Raw genomic sequence first — 21,464 nt, 5'->3', positions numbered from 1 at the left:
GCGTGATATGGTCAGGCTAGGCTAGGCTAGGGTCCAACACCGTGCTGGGAACTCTCTAGCAGCTCAATCGCTTCAACTGCCCTGAAATAAAATATCATACTGGGATTCCTTTTCGCATTTTCCTTTTTTACTCCCTTAATGCCTCCTGGAGGAGAAGCCCCCTGCGGGAGGAGGGCTTCTGTCCCTCGGCGCTGTCCGTAGATCCCTGAACCTCATTGGCTGGGACGCGCTGACGTCTCGCTGCGCTGCCGCCGCAGTTTTCGGAGGAGCGTGGGTGCTGCGTCCTGATTTTCCGTGGTGGTCTCAACTCCGGCGCTTGGGACAGATGGCTGAGAAACCGCTGCGCCTGTGAGTGACCCTGAATCGGAAGCGCGCGTGTGCGCGCGCGTGTGTGCATGTCCCCGCGTGCCCGCGCACGTGCGTGTGGCCACCCGCGGGTTGTTCTCTGGAGATGCGAAGGCGGGAGGAACGCGCGGGGGGTGGGGGGGGGAAGCGGCCGCGGCGCCGGGGCTCCGGTCGCGTCTTTGCCCGGCCGCGCCGGTCTCGCTCCTCGGCCGTTTTCGCTCCCGGCGGAGCTGTCGGCGACACTGGCGGAGAGAAGCGGAGGCTCCCAGAGTTAGGCCTCTTCCCAGCCAGGCTGCCGGCCTTGGACACATCACTTCCCCTTCTTTCCTCCCGCACTCCATTTATTTAACCAGGATTTCCAGGCATGGGGCTGGTTGAAGGGCCTGGGCCCCGGCGGACTGAGTGGATGGGTGGGGCCTCTGCCCCGGCGCGCTTTGGGGGGAGGTGGGGGGAGCGCCCCTGGGACCCTGGAGAGGACTTCCGTTCATCCATCCAGCCAACAAATATGTGTTGAACAGTTGCGCTGTGCCAGGCGCTGCACAGGTGGAGATACTGCCTTGACGGAGCTCATAGTGAAGAGAAACAGGCAGTATTCAAAGAATCCGGATGCGTGTACAATTGCGGGAGTGATCAACGTCAGGCAAAAAAGGTTCACAGTTCTGGGAGGGTGTATAATGGGAGTACTTGGCTTTATGTGAGGGATACGGGGAGTGAGGATTGAGGCTTAATATTTTTGTTTTTATCCTTAAAAAAAAAAAAGCCATTGAAATGTTTAAGAACAACTTGTCATGATCAAATTTTCATTTCGGAAAGTGACTCTGGCTGCTATGTGGAGAAAAAATTAGAGCCAAATTAGAGAACAGCAGCTAGGATTAGACTGATGGCAGAAGATTCATAGTTTATGAAGGGGATGAAATGAACAGGGCTTGGAGATGATTTGATTGTGAGTACGGAGTCTGCACTGCTGAGATCCTAGATTTTTTCTTTTTTCAATTGGATAGGAAACACTGGAAAAGGGCCCAGATGAGGAGATGGTGAATTTTGAGGTAGGTGTTCAGTGATGTACAAACTGAACCATGGCTCTCCCAGAAATAATTATAATTCCATGTGACTACTGCTGTGATAGAGGAAGTGTAGGATCCTGTGGAGCACCAGGAATTGGTGACTGATAGGGACTGGAAGGCTTCCTAGAAGAGGTGGTGCTGAGAAGGTTAAAATGCTTACTAGGTTATTAGCGAGCTTGCTCTGAAATGCTGTATGGGTTTCTGAAGTTGAGAGAGTGACTTTCTGACCCGGTCAGGAAGACTTAGAAATGTGCCAGGGTTTGAAGCATGGGGAAAACTTAGACTCAGGATTGGACGGGTGGGACTATTAAGAGAAGTAACTACCCCAGGGGATAGCAGAGGCAAAGAGGGATCAGATTGACAGAAGGGAAGATTTCTGTTAGGGAAACTTGGAGAAGTCACTGGGAAGAAAGATCAGGGACTTGTGGAAGGCTGTGGTTCTGCACGCAGTGGAGTTCTCTTAATGTTTTTGAGGAAAGAACATTAAACTGTTGGCTTTATGTCGGATGGATAGGAGGAAGAGAAGGCATTAGAGGAAATGTAAGTGTATTCTCCACTTTGTGTCCAGTACCAGGTTCACTGTACTGCTGCTGCCCTTGCCATGTCACAGGACTCAGCCTTGCAGCTGTCCTCTATTCCTCCTCCTCCCTCATTTCCCATCCTACTCCAGTTTTTGTCCAGGTCTTCAGAATTTGTATTCCCCGTCTGTTTCTCTCTTCGCCATCTTTGTTTGACACCCATCATTCTGAATGGATGCTGAAGCCTGTACTAAGATGATGACAGTGGACATGAGGAGGACAGAATGGATGTGTGATGTGTTTGGGGGAAGGGGGTCGATGGGACTGAGTTACTGGAGGGGAGATTTTTGACTCTCCATGATTAGGTTGGTGATAGGCCCATCCACAAAATTTGGGAAGTGAGGAGAAGAAGATGATTCAATTTTGGAGGAAATGATAAATTTTAGATATGGTGAGACTTTCAGGTGAAGTTGCCCAGTGGTCAGTAATAGTTCACGTGCACCGAACTTCTCAGGTAGCCTCAGGGACACTGGACCACATATCTGCGTGACCCAGGAAGACCTGGCAGGCAGGCCTGTTCATGTTTCCTGAATTGCCTTAATGCTTACCTCTTGTTTGCAGCTTGGCTTGTGGAGATGTTGAAGGGAAGTTTGATGTTTTATTCAATAGAGTTCGAGCAGTTCAGAAGAAAAGTGGAAACTTTGACGTAAGATATTTCCTTTCTCAGAATTTTATTTTACTCTCAACATACTAAAGTTTGGGCTCCTTTATTCATTTCTTGCATACTCCCCTGGACCCCCTCTTCCCCATCCCCAACTTGAATTTGACAGTGAGACGAAACATAGTAATTTATACAATTATTACTAAAGAATTATGTATTGAAATTCTGCAGATTGATTAAGGAAAAAACCTGGTTTGAGACCATTACTTGGATAATAAGCTGAATAATGTTACTATTATGTGCCATTTGATATAAAAAAATCTCATATATCTGTTTAAAAAACTCATTTTAGCTGCTGTTGTGTGTAGGAAATTTCTTTGGCTCCACTCCAGATGCTGAATGGGAGGAGTATAAAACTGGCATCAAAAAAGGTATAGAAATTATTTTTTATTTAACAAATGATTTCTAATAAAGTTTCAAGACTACAGTTTTTTCTGGGTTGTTTTCACAAGTGTTAGTTCTTTAAGAATTTCCCCTTGAGCTCTGCATTGAGCTGGGAAGGATGCATATGCATCTAAATATTCACATGTGGAATTTGGTTGGAATTAGTTCCAGAAAAATCATTCTCTTCTAAGTAGGCAGGAATTGAATAAATGAAACCACATGTGTTCTTTCCTATTAAGCGTTTTAGGGACTATGTTTCCCTAATTATATAATGACCATCCTCTTTAGGATGTCACCTCACCATCCTAGTGATACTATTTAACAATCAGGGCACAAGGCTGGATGTAGGGTATCCTAACTGGTGATCACATTGCACATGTAGGATTGCAGACTCTACTTCAGCTATGATGATTTTTCCTGTGGGGAAGCATCCCTCAAGTTCCAAAGCAGATCTGCTAACTCTATGGTGTCATGTCTGTTTCTCTCACTAGCTCCTATTCAGACATATGTGCTAGGTGCCAATAACCAGGAAACAGTAAAATATTTCCAAGATACTGATGGGTGTGAATTAGCTGAAAACATTACTTATCTGGGTAAGTTGTTATTTTTTTGTGTTTGTAATGAACATAATAAAGTTTCCCAGGAAATTTGTGGCTGGATTCTGCCATTACTGTCTGAGAGAATGGGGACCAGGGGGGTTCTTTCCCAAAGTCTGAGTCTATACTTAAGACTGTAGCATTTTTTCCTTTGTGGTTTGCCCCATTTCCCTCCAATCTCCTTGTGTTCCCACAACCAAATACATACTCTTTCAGCTAAACAGAGCAATAAATTACTTGACTAATACAGGGTATTTAAGGTATAAATTATGTTTTAAAAAAGCCTAACCATATAACATATAGCTTACTTGTTAGATTCCTAACTAGCTGTATGTAGTTCAGGATCTCGCTAGGCTTTTGCAAACTGAAGTTTTTAGTGCTGATTCTTGGTTTTTCACTCACTTTGTCCTTTCTCTGGTTCCAGCTTAAAGTTGTTTCCTCCTACCCTGTGACTATCTTTTAGTGGTTTTCTCAATGTCTGGCCACTTTTGTTTCTTTTCACCTGTTGTCAGTCTACAGCCTCTTGGATCATTCAGCTCATTTTCCCCCTAAAATGGCTCCACTGCTCTTCACATTTCCTCTTTCTTGGCCTCTCATTTCTCTTCTAGATTTTCTTTGTTGTAAATTTCCTTCTTTTCCCTGCCCACCATAGTCCATCTTGGCTTTTATTTGATTCTTTGCATCTAACTATGGCCCTCCTATAAGCATTCTCATCTTGTTTCAATCATCTGGGGCTGCTTTAGGCAAAAAATTGAGGGACAGATTTTTGTTGTTTTTAACTACCATTGTGAGATATACATTTGGAAATCATTTTGTTGTAGCTCTTTATGTGGGCCTGACTTATGGCAGTTCTCACTGTGGTTATTAGATTTGGGTTAAGACCACTGCTGTAGATATTTATGGCAGCCATTTTACCATATAAATTTACTGCTGGAGTGGAAAGAGCAGCTGAGGTATTTGACTTATTTCTGTGAAAGAGATCTTTTGAGATCCAGCAGGAGAAGCAAACAATGAACTTAATAGTGAACATGTGATACTGAGCTTGAAGTGCTGGCAAAACTCCAACCTATTGTAAGACGTGATCTTTCTAGAGTTTATAAACAAGGTTTGTGTTGAAGAGTATAGATTTTGGGGAGCTGGTCCCATAAAGATGACAAAGCTGAGAAGAAGATCACTTTATTGAGTAAGAAATATAATGAGAAGGGAAGCAGGCAGATAGTATCTTGTGGTGGGGGGCATATATCTTCATGTAGAAGATAGGCATACAGGTGAAAGTAATTAGAGAAGTGTTGGGAAAGGTAAAGATATTATCTAGTTCATAAACTAAGTGAAGAGAGAATAGTTTTAGGAGTAGAGACCATTGGTGATTCATGACCTTTAAGAGAATGGTGGGAGAGGGAAACTAGGTTGCAGTGGGTTAAGGAGCTAATTAAGAAGTAAAGCACTTAGTACGGACTACCCTTGAAAAATTTAAACTGAAGAGCAAGAGTTTTCTTTATCAGTTAGTATGTGTGTTCCTTAGTATGTATGCTTATTAATTAGTATGTGCTTTTATCAATTAGTATGTATGTTAATTAGTATGTTTAACATTCTATTTCCTGAATGGAAAGAACCAGTTGAGAAGAAGAGATTCAGTAGAGGAAAGGAAGGTGAAAATTGATGGAACAATTTGGTCTTAAAGACGCAAGCCAGGAATAAATTTAGGAGGGTAGTTTCTAATTTTTCCCAAACAGTTGTTCTTTTGAAATGTTTTCCTTCAATTGGAAGCTGCTGCCCACATGAAGATTACATCTATTCTAGACTATACCTTCCTCAGAACTGCAGTTATTTTTTTCTTTTCATTGCTTCTCCCAATGTTCAGGTGTTCAGTTTCTTTTAATCCATGTAGAATCTCCTCTAGAAGGTAGAAAGCCTATTTTATTCAGTGCTTCCCAACTGTTTTCATTAGCACCTGGGATAAACAGACTGGCTAGTGGGCTCCAGCAGCCTCCATGTAGGGCACTCTTATTGAACAGGAATGCTGTTGTAGCCATCCAACATTGAGACCTAGCAGCGAGAAGGGGGCTCTAGGAGTTTACACTCATTCAGACATGTAGAAAGGCAGGGAGGTAGAGTCGTGGCATGGGGAGATTCATCACCATAATGACATTTCATGTTGCAGTTTTGATTGAAACTTTTCCATTTTCCTTTGAACCCAGGTCGGAAAGGTGTCTTCACAGGAAGCTCGGGGCTGCAGATTGTGTACCTCAGTGGGACAGAGTCCTTAAATGAGCCTGTCCCAGGTTACAGTTTTGGTCCCAAGGATGTGTCTTCCCTGAGAACAATGCTGTGTTCGACATCCCAGTTTAAGGGTGTTGATATCTTGCTCACATCCCCTTGGCCCAAGTATGTGGGGAACTTTGGGAATTCTTCTGTGAGTAGTGTTTATTCAGTTGGAATTTCTAAAAGCAAATTGCACTGGCTTAATCTGGGCTTTTCCTGCTGTTTATATTAAGTATTTCAGCTCTTAGTACCTTTCAGTAGAAATTTTTGTGTGAATTTTTTCAGGATATTTAAAGCTATATTAACTGACCAAAGCAAAAGTCAATATTATGAAAGCTTGATTCACAGTTGAGATTGCTGAAATCGTAATTATAAATGAATGGTTCTTTAAATTATGTTCGTTGCTTCAGGTGCCCTCTCTCAAGCTTCCTCTTAGTATGTTTTGAGGGTTCACTAATTTTCAGTGAAAGGATTTACAGCAGGTGGCAGTTCTGCAGTTGTATTTTTTCCCCTCCCATTCCAGATTATAGCTTTTTGGCTATCAAAATATTTTTCAGATGGAATCATTATAGGATCAAAGATAGTGATCTGAAGACATAAAGATAAGAAATGAGATATTGAAAACTTGGTACTTCTCTAATGTGAAAGCTTTAATGTTGGGATGCATTGGAGCTCACCATAGCATTTGATTTTAATATATTTTAAGCATTCTAGAAGAGGGTGTGCACCTGGTTGATGAGTGACAGCTGTCATGGGTTGGGAAATACTATATTGGTGGAAATGAGCCTATGAAGACCTGGAGAGTTTGTGAGTGAGGGCAGAAATCATCAGCTGAACTTCAGTGAAGGGAAATGTAAGAATGCATTTAGAGGCAAATATTAGTTGATAGATGCAGAGTTATCAGTGATGGTCCAGAAAAGGGTCTTGTAGAGCACTCTCGACGACTTTAGCACAATGTGTCTATGACCAGGAAGGCCAAAAAGATACCAGGCATTGTTAGGCAGGGTGTTGAAAGGAAAAAGGACAACACTTTCTTCCCCTTCCATAAATCCAGGGTTATTCCTCACCTAGACCACAAGGGGTAGTGCTGATGCAGCGTAGAGAAGATACAGCAGAGCTAGGGAGGATCCAGAGGCCTGCTAAGCAGACGATGGGAGGATGGCATGTGATACTCCGTAAGGAAGGAAAAGAAGAAAGAGGCTCCTTCATTTTGGGGGTGCTAAAAAAAGATTTTGATTCAGGTTTATAAATAGCTATACAAGATATTTATAGGGGAGAAAAGATAGTTCACCAGTCCCTAAGATACCACAACCAACCTCAAGGCCAATTCCCTGCCCTTCAGCAGAAACCTGAAGGAGACAGGCAAAAACAAAGGGGAGTTCTTGCTTTACTTACTGGAAAATTAATTTTGGTAATTGATTTCCAGCTAATATCTTCTCTTAGAGTTCATAGTTAACATTATGGATGAGAGGTCACATAATTTGTTGTTAATGGAAGCTAGGAATGTTCTGGGAACAAGCCTAACTTTTGGTAAACTTTATAACAAGGACATGATGTGCTCTTCCACAAACCATACCTTCCTTAACTGAAGCAAATAAAGGATTGCATGCTTACGGGATGAAGTCCTTGAATATTCCATACCAAGTATTCTATAGGCCCTAGGGGCTCTGAAAGCTAGCTTTAAGTTCTGTTTTGTGCTTTAATAAATTATCTGCATTGTCAGAACTGTAGGTACACAACAAAGTAAATTATAGAAGCATAGTCTGTGGGCTTCAGACATAGAGCTTACTTTCCAAAAAAGATTTGAAGAGGTTTCATAAACCCTGTTTTGGGTATTAGTATGGAGGACTTACCTTTAAACCTCTGGCTTCTGGCAGTTATTCCTATTTCTGTATTCATAATAGCCCCGTTCCTCTTGTATGTTTGAAATTTCTCTGACTGCCATCATATGGAATTTACTTTGCAAATTCTGCCCACATTTGTATCCACATACAAATTTCAAAGACATTTCAAAGTGGTGTTATTTCTTTGCATTTCTTGGTTACTCTTAGGTCTGTTAGGATGACTGAGTTTCTGTTTACTAGGGAGAAGTGGATACCAAAAAATGTGGCTCTGCTTTGGTCTCCAGTCTTGCCATAGGCCTGAAACCAAGATACCATTTTGCTGCTTTGGAAAAGACCTATTACGAGAGACTTCCATATCGGTGAGTAACATTTCATTCTTTTTAAATTCTTGAAGAATTTGCCTTGCATCTTTTGTGTTAACTTCTTATGTTCATTTCAGCCATATAACATGTTGGTTCCTTTTAGTTACTCAGGCACTGAAACAGGTGACTCTCATATCATTCAACTTGGTGTGTGGGCTGATGCTCTAACCACTGAGCAACACTGGCCAGGGCATCCCTAAAATAATGTATAAAAATTTTTTTTTTACACAAAAGTAGTATATGTGTTGTTGAAAGTTCAAAAAATATAGCTGAGCAAAGAGGATAACCTTCCTTTTCCCCATAGTACCACAGTGTAAGACATAACTTACAGACTTTTCTGTTACGTCTCCATATGTGCATTCCAGAAAATACTGTTCTCTAAAACCATGCATTAAAAACAAAGGTTATGGGAGCAAGCCACTCAAAACCTATTCAACTTTTAAGGATCTGAACACATATTTCTCTGAAGAACATATACCAGTGGCCAGTAGGCACATAAAAAGATGCTCACAAAACCACAAGGAGATACCATTTCACACCCACTAGAATGGCTGCCATCAAAAAGGCAAATAATAAGTGTTGGCAAGGTAATGTGTTGGAATTGGAACCCTCACACATTGCTGGTGGGAATGTAAAGTGGTGCAGATGCTTTGAAGAACTGTTTGGTATTTCCTTAAAAGATTAAACAGAGAGTTACCATATGACCCAGCAATTCCACTCCTGTTCCAAGCGAAATGAAAACATAGGTCCACACAAAAGTTGTACACAAATGATTTTAACAGCATTATCCATAATTATTCATAACAGTGGAAACAACCCAAATGTCCGTCACCTAATGGATACTTCTCAGGATATTCCTTAATGTCTTCGTGTATTATTAAAGCTTCCATTTAATTTTGAGTAAACTTGTTCCCGTCATTACTGGTGGTGATGGACCTAGGACTCTTTTCATGGCCCCATGGAGTCTACATATTTTATCATTGTAAATCAAAAGTAAAGTTTTTTGGTAACCTGTAATCTCTCAAATATATTATAGAAACCACATCGTTCTGCAGGAAAATGCACAGCATGCCACCAGGTTCATAGCTCTGGCAAATGTTGGAAATCCAGAAAAGAAAAAGGTAAAGATTTGAGTATTTGAGGGTAGGTTAATAATCATTGTCTGTCTCATGTTTCCCAGTTTAGCATTCATGTCTTTTCCTCTCCCCAACCACAGTGCCCCAGCACCTCAGTGACTCCTCTGTAAGGATATGGTAATGAAAGGTCAGGTGTTCTTGTGTCCTTTGTAGGAGATTTTAGAGAAGGGTTTGGGAAAATAGGCCTGGGGAACAAACGCAAAATTTCAAATGAATGATGTTTCTTCCCACGTCCATGTGGTGGTCTCTGTGGGTATTCATGAGTTTGCCCTCAGAAGGTACTCTTACTTTGCTTCTTTTAGCAACTTTATTTAGCAGAAATAATAAAATCCTCCTTAGGAGATTATTTCACTATAACATGCCATAAACAATGTACATGCAAAAGATAAGTGAATATATATTTTGCATTTTCCATAATATCTTAAGTTTTTAAGCCCAGTGCATTTTTAACAAGTTTAGATTTCTAAAATTTTTTACTGTCTTTTAAAGACCAAATATCATTCATAGTATTTTCAGTCTGTTGCTTTACTCTTAGGGATGTGTTAGCTTCAGCCCTAAGCAACTCGTACTTCCATCTAAGAATATGCACATCTTAAAATTTGGGGAGCATTATTAAACTCGTCTCAAAATTTTGCTCCAGTTTACACCCCTATGAGCAGTGTATGAGTTCATTTTCTATCCACATTCTCACAGGGTAGTGTCAAATTTTTATTAAGAGTTTTTGCCATTCTGATAGATGAAGATGCTGTATTGTTAATTAGTTGCATTTCTGTGATCAGTAGTGAGGTTAAGCATCCATTCATATCTAAAGTCCTTAATAACTGTGCAATTAGTCTGAGATTCTAGATATTCCTATGAATATTTACATCTTTGCTACTAAGAAAATTTATCAGTATATACAGCAGAAATTATATGTCAGAGGGAACACTTGAGTTGTCCAATTTAGTTTTCATTAGAAAAAAGAATGGCAGTGCCATGATTCTGTTGACGAAGTACACGAAGATACAGGACTCAGAGAAAGAAGCAGTTTGTCTTCAAAGGTTATAGAACAAGTCCTTCTGGGCTTTCTAGTGACGGTTGTTTTGTGTAAGGGTGGGGACTTTGATTTGTTGCTCATTACTTGTCAGCCCTTGGTTAGCCCCTGCAGAGATCACTGAATTGGCATTTGATTTACTAGGTATTCTCTGAGCTGCAGATGGGCCAATTGCTGCTCTTTTAATTTTACTTAGTTTCAGAAGCCTCTGGGAAATCTTCGCAATAAAATAGATTGATTACATTTGGATAAAGTATTTCCCTTAATGTTACTATGTTGTTTTTCTCCAAAGTATCTTTATGCCTTCAGTATTGTTCCCATGAAACGAATGGATGCAGCTGAACTAGTAAAACAGCCTCCAGATGTCACTGAAAATCCTTACAGGAAATCCGTGAAGGAAGCATCCACAGGAAAGCAAATTCCTGCCCCTGAGGTATGTTCTGATTGAGAAGTAGCATCTTCTGGGCAGGATTTCCCTTTACCTGTGTTATAGTTTAATTCGTAAGACAAGTTTAATCCCTAGAATCTAATTTTTCCCCCCTTAGGAAATCATGGTGCTGTTTAGAAAGCCTTAGTTTTTAAGTAAGGTCAGTGGTTTTTTTAATTGTAGTTTGAGCTTAACAGTTTCATAGTTTCACTTTTTTTTTTTTTATATCTAAAGTTGATTCTCTATTCTTAACTTTTCAGGCAAGGATCCAACAACTGTTTAGCAATGTAATCTGTGATTTTATGAGTGCTAGTTAGGTAAATAAGATTCACTCTAAAGAAATTCCTAAATATTCTCCTTCACTACAATAAGGAATGAAAATGAGGGGAAAATTAGTATGCTTTCTTAGACTTTTTTTTTCTTTATGAGCAACCTTCTTATCTTCTAATTAAAATCTCAATTACAGTTCTTTGAGCTGTGAAGTGTAGGACTGCATTGAGAGGGAAAGGGAAAGGAATTTGGATGAGTTCATATTGTTGTTTTAGACAAGAATTACTCTATAACTTGGATTTTAACTTGCTTTTCCAAAGAGATGGATTTGGTGGCAGCTTGGATAAGTGCTGAGGAATATGACTGAGTCCAGACACCTTCTTTAGAATAGGCAGAAAAGGCTGGGATAAAAGATAGACATTATATGGCAGGAATGTTCCTTTGTATGTGAATGGTTGGTACTTGACTAGAGGTTAGTTTATTAACATCTACTCTTCTACCTTTGGCCCTTCCAGGAAGAGTCAGCTTGTCAGTTTTTCTTTGATTTAAATGAAAGGCAGGGAAGGAAGCGTTCATCTACAGGCAGAGATAGCAAGTCTCCTCACCCAAAGCAGCCTCGCAAACCTCGTAAGTACCTCAGTTCCAGACATCTCCTGTGTGAGCAATAACTGGTATTTCAGGTCTTGTTTGGGAAGCAGCATTGCTAAGAGAGCCTCTTCTGGCAGAGGAAATTATACAATGAGTCATTATGACCAGTAATAAAAATGAAATTTTACAAAAATGGCCTGACTTTGAGGCTGAGACTGTTCCTATGAGAATTATGGAAACAGCTTCTTTCATTCATGTTGTAAACGTGAGCTAAAGAGCCTACAAAACTAATGTAGGTTCATAAAATAATAGGGTAATCAAAATGGTGGGAGAGACGTTAAGACTATTTCATTGAGATCCTTTTTATCCACCCCCACTTTTCAAAGATGAAGAAGCTGACCTTGGGAAATCTTACTGCCCAGGGTCATGTGGCTAGCTAGTGGCAAAGCGGGGACTAAAATCGGGGCTCCTGACACCCAGTTTAGTGTTCTTTCATTGCAGCCTGTTGCCAGTCACATGCTACTTTAGCCAATATGTGGTTGTCACTTGTGGATCACCTACCTGTGGAATGGTTACAAATTCAGAATTTTTCTAATAGAGGTTTAGTTTCATTGATAGTGGTGATCGTGTAGGAGTCATAGTGAGCACAGCAGGCCCAGCCCATTGTGGCAGTGCTATATACCAGTCTTTGTAGGATATAAAGATCAGACAAGGGTGGTTATATGCTGGAGTGTTTAGACCGTAGTAACATTTGGCTTTCTCCCATGTGAAGCTCAGCCTCCAGGACCCTGCTGGTTTTGCCTTGCCAGCCCTGAAGTGGAGAAGCATTTGGTGGTCAACATTGGCACACATGTAAGTTACTTTCATGGAGCTTTTACAGAGAAAGAGACACGTGTTTGTTTTGTATCACTTTATTGAATCAACATCTGTATCATGAAATTTGCCCACTTTAAGTGTACAACCCAGCGGTTTTTAGTAAGCTTACCAAGTTGTGCAACCATCACCTAATGCCGTTTTAGAACATGTCCATCACTCCAATAAGATCCCATGTGCCCATTTACAGTTAATCCCCATTTCTACCCTCAGCCCCAGGCGAACACTAGTCTGCTTTCTGTGTCCATGGGTGTACCTTTTCTGGACAGTTCATAAAAATGGAATCACAGAATATGTGATCTTTGTGTCTGGCTTCTTGCATAATACTCTTGAGACTCATCCATGTTGTAGCATCTATCGGCATTCCTTTTCAAATAGTATCCCATTGTATGGATATATACTACATTTTGTCTATGTATTCATCAGTAGATGGACATTTAGGTTCAAAATGCCATGTTGGGGAAAAGAGACTTGGAATGCTAACTTAGCCCAGTGCTGCTCTAGGCCTCATGAAGAAATGTCCTATCCTTTCAAGTCACCTTTCTATTACCCAGGGAATGAACTTAGGGGATAATCAAGGGAACCTGTTTGTTTTTCTCATTTGGACCTGAAATTAGAGGGGCAAGGAGCATCCTAGGTCTTGATTGTGGCTCAGCTTAGCACCCCAGGTAGGAGGCCACATGAGGATTTTAGCACCTACCTAGTAATCTACACTTACCTAGCTGTCCTTGGTCTGGTAGAAACCTTCTGGAACCTCTGGCGACCTTTGTTTGACAAAAGGTTTGGAGTCCCCTCTCTACATCTATTCCTCTTGATCTGCTTTCAGTACTTTTCCCCTCTGGCTTTCTCTGTCTTTGCCATGCCTTCCTCAAGGGATGTACATAAAACTATGCTAATGGCCCATGGCCACAAATTGGTCAAAGGAGGAGAAGGCTGCTAAGAGTCCAAAATAACTCCTTCAAAGTCTATATATTTTACTATGGGGGAAGCATTCATTCAGGTCCTGTTTATACATTTGAGGTACAATTAGAGATAATCAAGTATAGAATAGATTAGAAGGTAAGAGTTTGAAAGGGGGGTAAGGAGAGTGGGCAAGTGTGAAACTATTCACAAGAATTGGAAAGTACTGCATTGGGGTTTGCTAGTTAGTCTAGACTAGAAAGCTTCAGTAGCCTCAATGCACATCAGAGTATAAAAACTGCTATTTATAGCAGTGGCCCTTTGACATAACGAGAGGTCTAGAAGACTCAAGCTTCTGGAGTAAGCTTTAAAAAGAAACAATCAAAAACAGTTGTTATAAAAATTAAGAAAATGCATTAGTGCTTATGAGGTTTTGATGAACTGTAGTCATCTGGAAAATTAACTTTGTAGATATGTTCAATCCTCTGTACTAAGTAGATCAAGGATGATCATGCTTTAGTTGGTTTCTGCCACCTGCGTTGCCATTCTATTGGACTTTCTCAGTGTAAATGAAAAATAAATGACTCCTTCCTTCAGCCGTAACTGAATCCACCACACTAAAGGTATACTTTGGATTGTTCTTTCTAAAGCTCTAGTACCCTTCATTTGCCTGCACTGGTATGCATTGGCTTTTCTCTACTCAGTGTTTTTTCCTTCAAAGAATGTCTGAGTGTAGAGCAGTCTTACATGTTGTTTGTTTTTTTAATCCTCACCTGAGGATATTTTTCTACTGCTTTTCAGAGAGAGTGTAAGGGAGGGAAGGAGGAAAGGAGGGGGAGAGAGAGGGAGGGAGAGAAACATCGATGAGAGAGAGACACATTGACTGGTTGCCTCCCACAGGTGCCCCAACCAAGGGTGGGGAGCAAACCCGCAACCCAGGTACGTGCCTTTGACCCAGAATCAAACCAGCAACTACCCTTTGGTGCTGGGCCGATGCTCTAACCACTGAGCAACACTGGCCAGGGCCATGTTTTGGTTTTGACAAGTATTTTTAGTTGCTCTTTTAAAAAGCTGCCATTGTTGGAACCATAGTTTTCCACCTTTTTGGATACACTTCAGTTTGAAGTTTCTCATTCTTCCGTCCCACCTATTAGGTCATATGTTTGCCTTCATTTTGTAGAGGTTAGTCAGCAGCTTAAGGCTGTAGGGACATTGGATGCTTCATGTCACCTTAGCCCTTTTTGTTAGCCTGGGAGTGTATTTGGTGTGGGATGGATGTTACTCTAGGGAGAGTGGTCATTTTGAAATCAGAAGTGGTATCTTTCTGTGGCTGAAGGTGATAGTAACTGAAAAATTGTTTTTAAGTTTGGAGCCTGGGAAGAAAAACCAACTGCTTGTTGTTCTGGTCCCTTTTGGCTCTGGCGTGTTTAAAACCAAAAGCCTGTTTGTGTGCTGCTCATTTGCTCCCAATACATTTGATACTTGCAGAGAAATTTGTTGCGTCTAATCTCATTCTTCAGCAGGTACTTGAGAACATTGTTGTAATCTCTAAAGTTAGGTTTTTAAAAATTGGAGAATTTCTGTTAATAGCCTCGTGAGCTCTCTTTCCACATCCTCCAGGCTCACTCTTTGAATAGGCTTTTCTCCCTGAAGACATACATGCAGTATTGATGTATCGCTGCTGTGTGCTTCATCTTCAGTGCTACCTTGCCCTGGCCAAAGGAGGCTTATCTGATGACCATGTCCTTATCCTGCCCATTGGACACTACCAGTCAGTGGTGGAGCTTTCAGCAGAGGTGGTGGAAGAGGTGGAGAAGTATAAGGCTACACTGAGGAGGTTCTTTAAGAGTCGAGGGAAACGGTGTATTCTGTTTGAGAGAAATTATAAGAGCCATCACCTCCAGCTACAGGTAGGTAACCTCTGACCAAGAACTTGGAAGGGCCCTGTGGGGACCTAGATATTGATAAATATTTAAATGATGTTAATTTTAATAATTTGATTAATATTTAAATATTTGACTCCAATTTAAAACTATTTTATATTTAAAAATTTTAACCTGAATTTTCATATTAATACTTAAATAATATTCATTTAAAAGGTTAAAGAGTCTCTGGTGGTAACTCCAGAGAGTTCACAGGGAAGTGCATGGTCAGTATAAGTGAACTGCACAGACGGTAAGCGCCTTGTTTAGGAAAGGAATGGGTAGTTGAAGAAGGTTACAAGAAAGATTTGGGCCTGGATAGGTAGAGCTTGGAAGAGATTGGGTATTTGTGTGAAGCCCAGCACGAGTGACCGCTCAGAGGTAGGAAATAGTGTCAGAGCCTGTTGGGCTAGCAGCTTAGTCGTTTGGAGATTATTATGGATAATTTGTTTGTAGTTGTGGTGGTTTTCTTTTTGGCACATTTGTTAAGTTTTCAAATGGGCCTGACTCTGCCACATATATTATAGAGGAGCTGGGAAAGGCCTGATGACAAAAAAAGCTCTCTCTAGCCTTTTCCGCATCAGAGATTGGCTCCCACATCTGGCAGGCTATCTCGTAAGTTTAAGTCCTTACAGACAGGCTGACATGGACCTGTCTGGCCTGAGGAGAATCTCTGCTGAGGGGTGTTTTTCCACCCCTGTGATGGATTTGCTATTTCTCAGGAACTGCAGGAGGCATGACCTCTCTCGGACCTACATGAAGAATTTTTCCTATCTCCCCTACCCCCACCCCAGGTCATTCCTGTGCCACTCAGCCGCTGTGCTACTGATGACATTAAAGACGCCTTCATTACCCAGGCACAGGAGCAACAGATAGAGCTGTTGGAAATCCCAGAGCACTCTGATATCAAGCAGGTAAACAGAAGGGCAAGGTGATGTTCAGGGAGAAGTAAAAACCTGGTTTCTGACACATTGAGCCTGAGGTACTATCAAGGAGTTCCAAAAATGTTAAATAGATGACAGCTTGGAACAGGAGCCTGGAGTATTGATTAGATGAGACAAAGATGGCAATGCCTCAGTACTTTCCTGGGAAGAGCAAGAAATGAGAAATTTCCTAAGGCAGGAACTTAGAAAGATGGGTGCCACTGGGAGGGTCTTTAGTATCTGCCAGTTTGTCTTTTTGGGCCGGGATTTTAGATTTTTAAAGCACTATTCTATGTCCTCATGCAACTCTGTTTACTTTAGATTGCACAGCCAGGAGCAGCATATTTTTATGTTGAACTTGACACAGGAGAGAAGCTTTTCCACAGAATTAAAAAGAATTTTCCTTTGCAGTTTGGAAGGTTTGTATAGTTTTCTTGTTTTAAATGTATTTTTACTAGACCTACTCTGAACAAAGTAGTGGGCTGCTTGGACAGTTAAATAAAAAGCCAAATAAGAAAGAGTTCTTGACCAAAGGAAGGAGTAGTCTTAGGGCAAGTCAAATATTTACACATATGACAGTAATGTGAAAAGTACCATAACAAAGTTTTGAGGAACAGTGTATTTTAGAAATTCAGAGAAGGGAGAGCTCATATCTAATATGTGAAAGGGTTGAGGTTGAGCAAGAGAGAGATTTAGACAGCAAACATTGGACTGTCAGAATTCTAGCCTTGGAATAAAGTACTACCATTAATTGAACCATTAATCTTCATCAGGCACTGTGCCAAGAACTTTACGTGCATTGCCTCATTTAATCTTTCCAACTCTGTAAGGTAGGTACTGGCACCTCAGTTTACCAGTACAGAAAGTGAGGCTTTAGAGCAGTACCCAATAGAACTCTCTATAGTAATGGAAATGCTCTATAAGTCCGCACTGTCCTATGCAGTAATCACTAGCCACAAATAACCACTGAGCACTTGAAATGTGGCTAATGTGGTAAGGAACTGAATTTTAATTTAATTTAAATTAATTGGGATTAAAATTTAAATGTCTGTATTTGAGTCCTGGCTCCTATAGTGGACAGCATGGCTGTAGAATGGTTAGCTTGTCCATGGCCACACAGTGGTAGGTTCAAATCCAGGCCAGTTGGACCACAGAATGTGAGGTCTCAACCTCATTATTCCATAGTATCCTGAAGGTTTGGATGAGGCTTAATTTTCTTCTCCTCCTATCAGGCAGAGAATGTGACTGCAAAACTGCACAGGGAGTGGTATGAATTAGGCAAAGACTAAACACAGGAATTTGCTGACCAGAAGAGAGAGGTTCTTGAGGGGAGTGGGAAATGGGGAGAACAGATTATCTGCCGCTGGTGCCTGTGAATTGGAGCTGTTTTTCTTCCGTGGTTGGAACAGCTTTGAGTCAACCTTGAGCCCTTCTTGGTCTAATTTGGAAAGCCTCCAAGAGATTTCCACCATTGGATAAGTCCAGTAAATGTAGTTGTCTATATTTTCAAAAAGATAATTGACAAATGACCAAGTATGTTAAAAGCTTCGAACATTGGACATTATCTTTTTGCTGTTGCCTCAGCAGCAGATGCACATGTGGACACTGATGACATAGGCACATGATGGCAAATACACACAGGTACATAAGCCTACAAGAGAGAGATTCTCTGCTTTTATGCTCATGATAGTTGTATTTTCAACATTTTGAGTATTTTTCAAAATGCTAACTTACAGTTATATAGCATTTTATAGTTAGCAAAATACATGAAAAGACACTTTTTCTCCCTGTTGTACAATAAAGGTGATTCCATCTTCATTTTACAGGTGAAGAAGTAGGTTCAAGGCAGCTAGAAATTACACTCAGGTCCTTTGACATTTAGAAGACTTGTGATTTGTTTTCAACTCTTCTATTTATTGTAGCTTCAGAGTGCAAAATGAACATATAGATACACAAATAGAGTTATTTCTAATATAGCAAAATAAGTAAAAATAAATATAAAGCAGTGGCAATTAAAAGCTAGCTTGTATATGTGTCTGTATGTAGTTATTTTTTAATTCTAAGAGCCAAGATAAGTTGTTTTTATATTGAGCCCATGTTTTTGTGCCTGTGTAGGCTTGAATCCTCTAAAAGGAGAGGCAGAAAGAGTGGGTTATGGTACTAGGTGCCTGACTTTGCACCATGCCCTTAGCAAACTCCTGGTCTAATTGGGATGACAAAGCTAGAGTTTAAGGGGTTTGGTACTTTTATTATGTTATCTCCATACCTCACAAACCCCTTATTTTGCATTTCATAGTTGAGAAAATCAAGACTCAGATGAAATCATCTGTTCAAGTCATAGACAGCAAGTGGCAGAGCTAAGAATGGAACTCTCTCTGATATTTCTGGCACCAGGCCTGCCCTCAATTCTCCTGTGCCATGTGGCTTTGCTAAGTACCAATAAATGTAGTTCCAAGTTCAGAGAAGTAAATGGGATTTGAGGGGTTAAGAAAGAGGTAGGACCTGAGCTGGTCACTTAAAATGGATATGATTTTGATAGAATAGCAGAGGTGGCACTCAGGGCATGAGGAAATGGTGTGAGTAAAGTCAGAGGAATTTGTAGGTCGTCTTTGGGTGATGTTGAGGAGAGCGCTCTGGCTGGAGAGGAATGGAGGAGGGAGTTTCAAACTGATTCTATTTTTACTTCTTTGTGCTTTTTCTGCAGGGAGGTCCTGGCAAGTGAAGCCATCCTTAATATTCCTGACAAGTCTGACTGGAGGCAGTGTCAGATCAGCAAGGAAGAGGAGGAGACTCTGGCTCGCCGCTTCAGGAAAGACTTTGAGCCCTTTGACTTCACTCTGGACGACTAAGCAAAGGGAAAGGCACTTTATGAACTTCACAGGATGTAGTAACAGCCTGTTTTTTAAAGAAACTAGTCTCCCATGGGGACTGTTTCCCTGCCTCTTTTTGGTACATTCCCATGGAACCTGTCTGCAGCAAGAGGCCTAAGATTGAATCTTTTTGGAAAAAGTCACATTGTAGGATGAAAATCCTATGTTAAAGCATGTTTGTCATCCAGCTCCAAGTACAGCTTTTGTTTATCAACACTTCCAAAAAATTTAAATTATCAAATAAAATCCAGATACTTTTCCATGCTTGGGAGGTGCCTTATCTTTATGTTATCTATAACCATTGAAATGAAGTGGTATATGATAGGAGGAACCAGGGCTTTAGGCCCGGCTGTTATCCCCAGATCTCACAGGTGGTTTCTCCCTGAGCAACCTAGGATGGAGAATGGACCCAGGGCCTTTGCCATTCTTCTTATAGCATTCATCTTATTGATGCAAAAAAGCTCATTCAGTCTTTCAGCAAATACTTACCTCCTATGTGCCAGGTATTTTTCTAGGCTCCAGGAGTATAGCTATGTCCTAACATGGTCTCTGTTGTCCCAGAGTTTACAGTCTAATTGGGAAGAGAAGGGGCAGATTTAAGAAAAGAAAATGAGTTCTGCTTTAGATATGTTGAGTTGGATAGTTATAAACTCATGGAGATCTGGGATTGGTGATAGGGCTTTGGGGATCATCAGGGTATTGGCCACAGATGAAATTACGAGAATGGATGAAAACAAGATAGGGTGAATACAGTCCTAAGCTGAAGATGACTACCTCGGAAACAGAGTGATCCAACAAGTATATGGAGAAGAAGCACAGAGAGAATACAGGAGAATGCCATATCTTGAAAGCCAAAAGAAAATAATTGCTTCTATATATTGGGCACTTAATGGCCAGACACTATTTCACTTAATCCTCACAAAATATCTATGTGGTAGGTACTATTACCTCCATTTTATACTTGACAAAACAGACTGGCAAACTTGAATATTAGGAGCCTGGGGTTAATCAGCCCAGGATTTAAAAATAAACTGTGCAATGTCTATGTGAATGGGGATGTTCAAAGAGCGAACTATAGGAAATAACCAGGTTCCTGCAAAGATGGCCACTTCAGGGTCAGTCCAATCAGAATCCTCAGGTCCTCAGCATGTCTCCCTGGCTCTTCCAAGTGAGAATTAGATTTCGGTCCCACCTGTGGAGATCAGACACTCCAGTGCTAGCTATGCTATCCACCTAGCAAATGAAGGCTTCATACCATTAGTACAATCTTCATCACAATCATCAGTGCAGACTGCCCAGCTCTAAGGGACGTATTCTTAGAAGTGCCATTTGCAATCACCTCCAACTCTGACTCTAGCTCCATGGCTACGAAGCATGTATGGGAAACCAGAATTTCCAATGCCACACATTACTGATTACCTACAACATGACTCTCTTTGTATCATGCAGTGCTCAACAATCTGAATGCACTGTTCAAGGATTTTGGTGACGAGACATTTGCTTTGCCAAAAGCCGATTCAGTGCTTTCAAAGTAGCCAGAGACATTGCTGTGGTGCAGACAATGTATCCGCCTTTAAATGTCATGTGTTACATCTGTGGTGGCAAAACTGTGTGTCTCAAAGTGTTAGTAGGAATTCCAAGTACTGAGTTCATGGGCCAAGCTGTACAAATGATGGTCCAAGTGCACATGATCTCAAAAGAGACTCAAATGACCATGCTCAACCTAAATGACACATTTCTTCAGAGAATTTGATTCCATGCTGATTGTGATACCTGAAGTGATTGAAGAGCTTCTCCAGTTACAGAAGTGTATGATGACTCCAAGCAAAAGCGGTGGGCTGGTTCCCCTATGCTAAGGGATTCCGCCACTGGAAGCACTTGTTTTTGAACTAAAAGTATTCCCAAAGCTTTCCTCTGCGGCCCTGCCTGCCTCAGGCATGAGACAATCCCCACCATGAGGAGCTAGGGCACTGGCACACTGTAGGACTACTTAACAGCAATCTCTTGAAGTCAGGGGGAACGTTCTTTGCTCTGAAACAGCATCACATCCTCGAGAGTTTTGGGATTACAGGGATATCCTGGCAGTGTATAGGAAATCAAGCAAAAGAAGAGCCTGACTAGTCTATGGAAGACGATTAATCATATTAAAAAAAAAAAGTGAACTATGAAGGCTAATGTATCAGTGGGCCTGTTAGCGCAGGATTCTTTCAAAAGTTCTTCAGATTCCGCAATATTTAAATCATTGATGGCCTTAGCCAGTGCCAGCCCAGCGGGTGGCGGGGTTGACGAATAGATGGCAGAGGTAGGAAGGTGATGTGTAGATAGGGGTGGAGACGACGTGAAGTTTAGAAAAGACCAACACGGGGCAGACTGGCTTGGAAAGTGATTTGAAGGAAATGTACGGCCTGGAGAGATCTTATATTTTT

The 21,464-nt window shown here is 41.1% G+C and overlaps 1 protein-coding gene across 7 annotated transcripts; it reads left to right on the top strand.

Annotated features, from left to right (window-relative positions):
• Nucleotides 1-227: 227 nt before the first annotated feature.
• On the top strand, nucleotides 228-19,303 carry CWF19L1 (CWF19 like cell cycle control factor 1). 7 transcript variants are annotated; one of them, XM_081158723.1, is made up of 15 exons: nucleotides 245-348; nucleotides 864-994; nucleotides 2,549-2,633; nucleotides 2,941-3,019; nucleotides 3,524-3,625; nucleotides 5,827-6,041; nucleotides 7,975-8,093; nucleotides 9,133-9,217; nucleotides 10,558-10,698; nucleotides 11,478-11,589; nucleotides 12,323-12,402; nucleotides 15,024-15,233; nucleotides 16,040-16,159; nucleotides 16,490-16,587; nucleotides 18,873-19,303. In XM_081158723.1, exons 6-15 carry the CDS (start codon nucleotides 5,952-5,954, stop codon nucleotides 19,015-19,017), a joined length of 1,200 nt encoding a protein of 399 aa, XP_081014849.1. In that variant the 5' UTR covers nucleotides 245-348; nucleotides 864-994; nucleotides 2,549-2,633; nucleotides 2,941-3,019; nucleotides 3,524-3,625; nucleotides 5,827-5,951; the 3' UTR covers nucleotides 19,018-19,303. The 7 variants fall into 7 exon arrangements, with proteins under 7 accessions (XP_081014847.1, XP_081014849.1, XP_081014848.1 ...); XM_081158721.1 differs by lacking the exon at nucleotides 864-994 and having other exon boundaries at nucleotides 228-348; XM_081158722.1 differs by lacking the exon at nucleotides 864-994 and having other exon boundaries at nucleotides 2,597-2,633.
• Nucleotides 19,304-21,464: the final 2,161 nt, after the last annotated feature.

This window comes from Miniopterus schreibersii (assembly GCF_964146895.1).
Source record: "Miniopterus schreibersii genome assembly, chromosome: 14".
Lineage (NCBI taxonomy): Eukaryota > Metazoa > Chordata > Mammalia > Chiroptera > Miniopteridae > Miniopterus > Miniopterus schreibersii.
The sequence above is the reverse complement of the archived record's forward strand: the minus strand, read 5'-3'. Positions and strand labels throughout refer to the sequence as shown.

Excerpts from the sequence above, each read along its gene's own strand:
- CWF19L1 (XM_081158721.1), top strand. The coding sequence starts at position 326 with ATGGCTGAGAAACCGCTGCGCCT. Across the intron at positions 11,590-12,322 it reads AAAGCAGCCTCGCAAACCTC|CTCAGCCTCCAGGACCCTGC; the intron begins GTAAGTACCTCA and ends TCCCATGTGAAG. Across the intron at positions 16,160-16,489 it reads AGCACTCTGATATCAAGCAG|ATTGCACAGCCAGGAGCAGC; the intron begins GTAAACAGAAGG and ends TGTTTACTTTAG.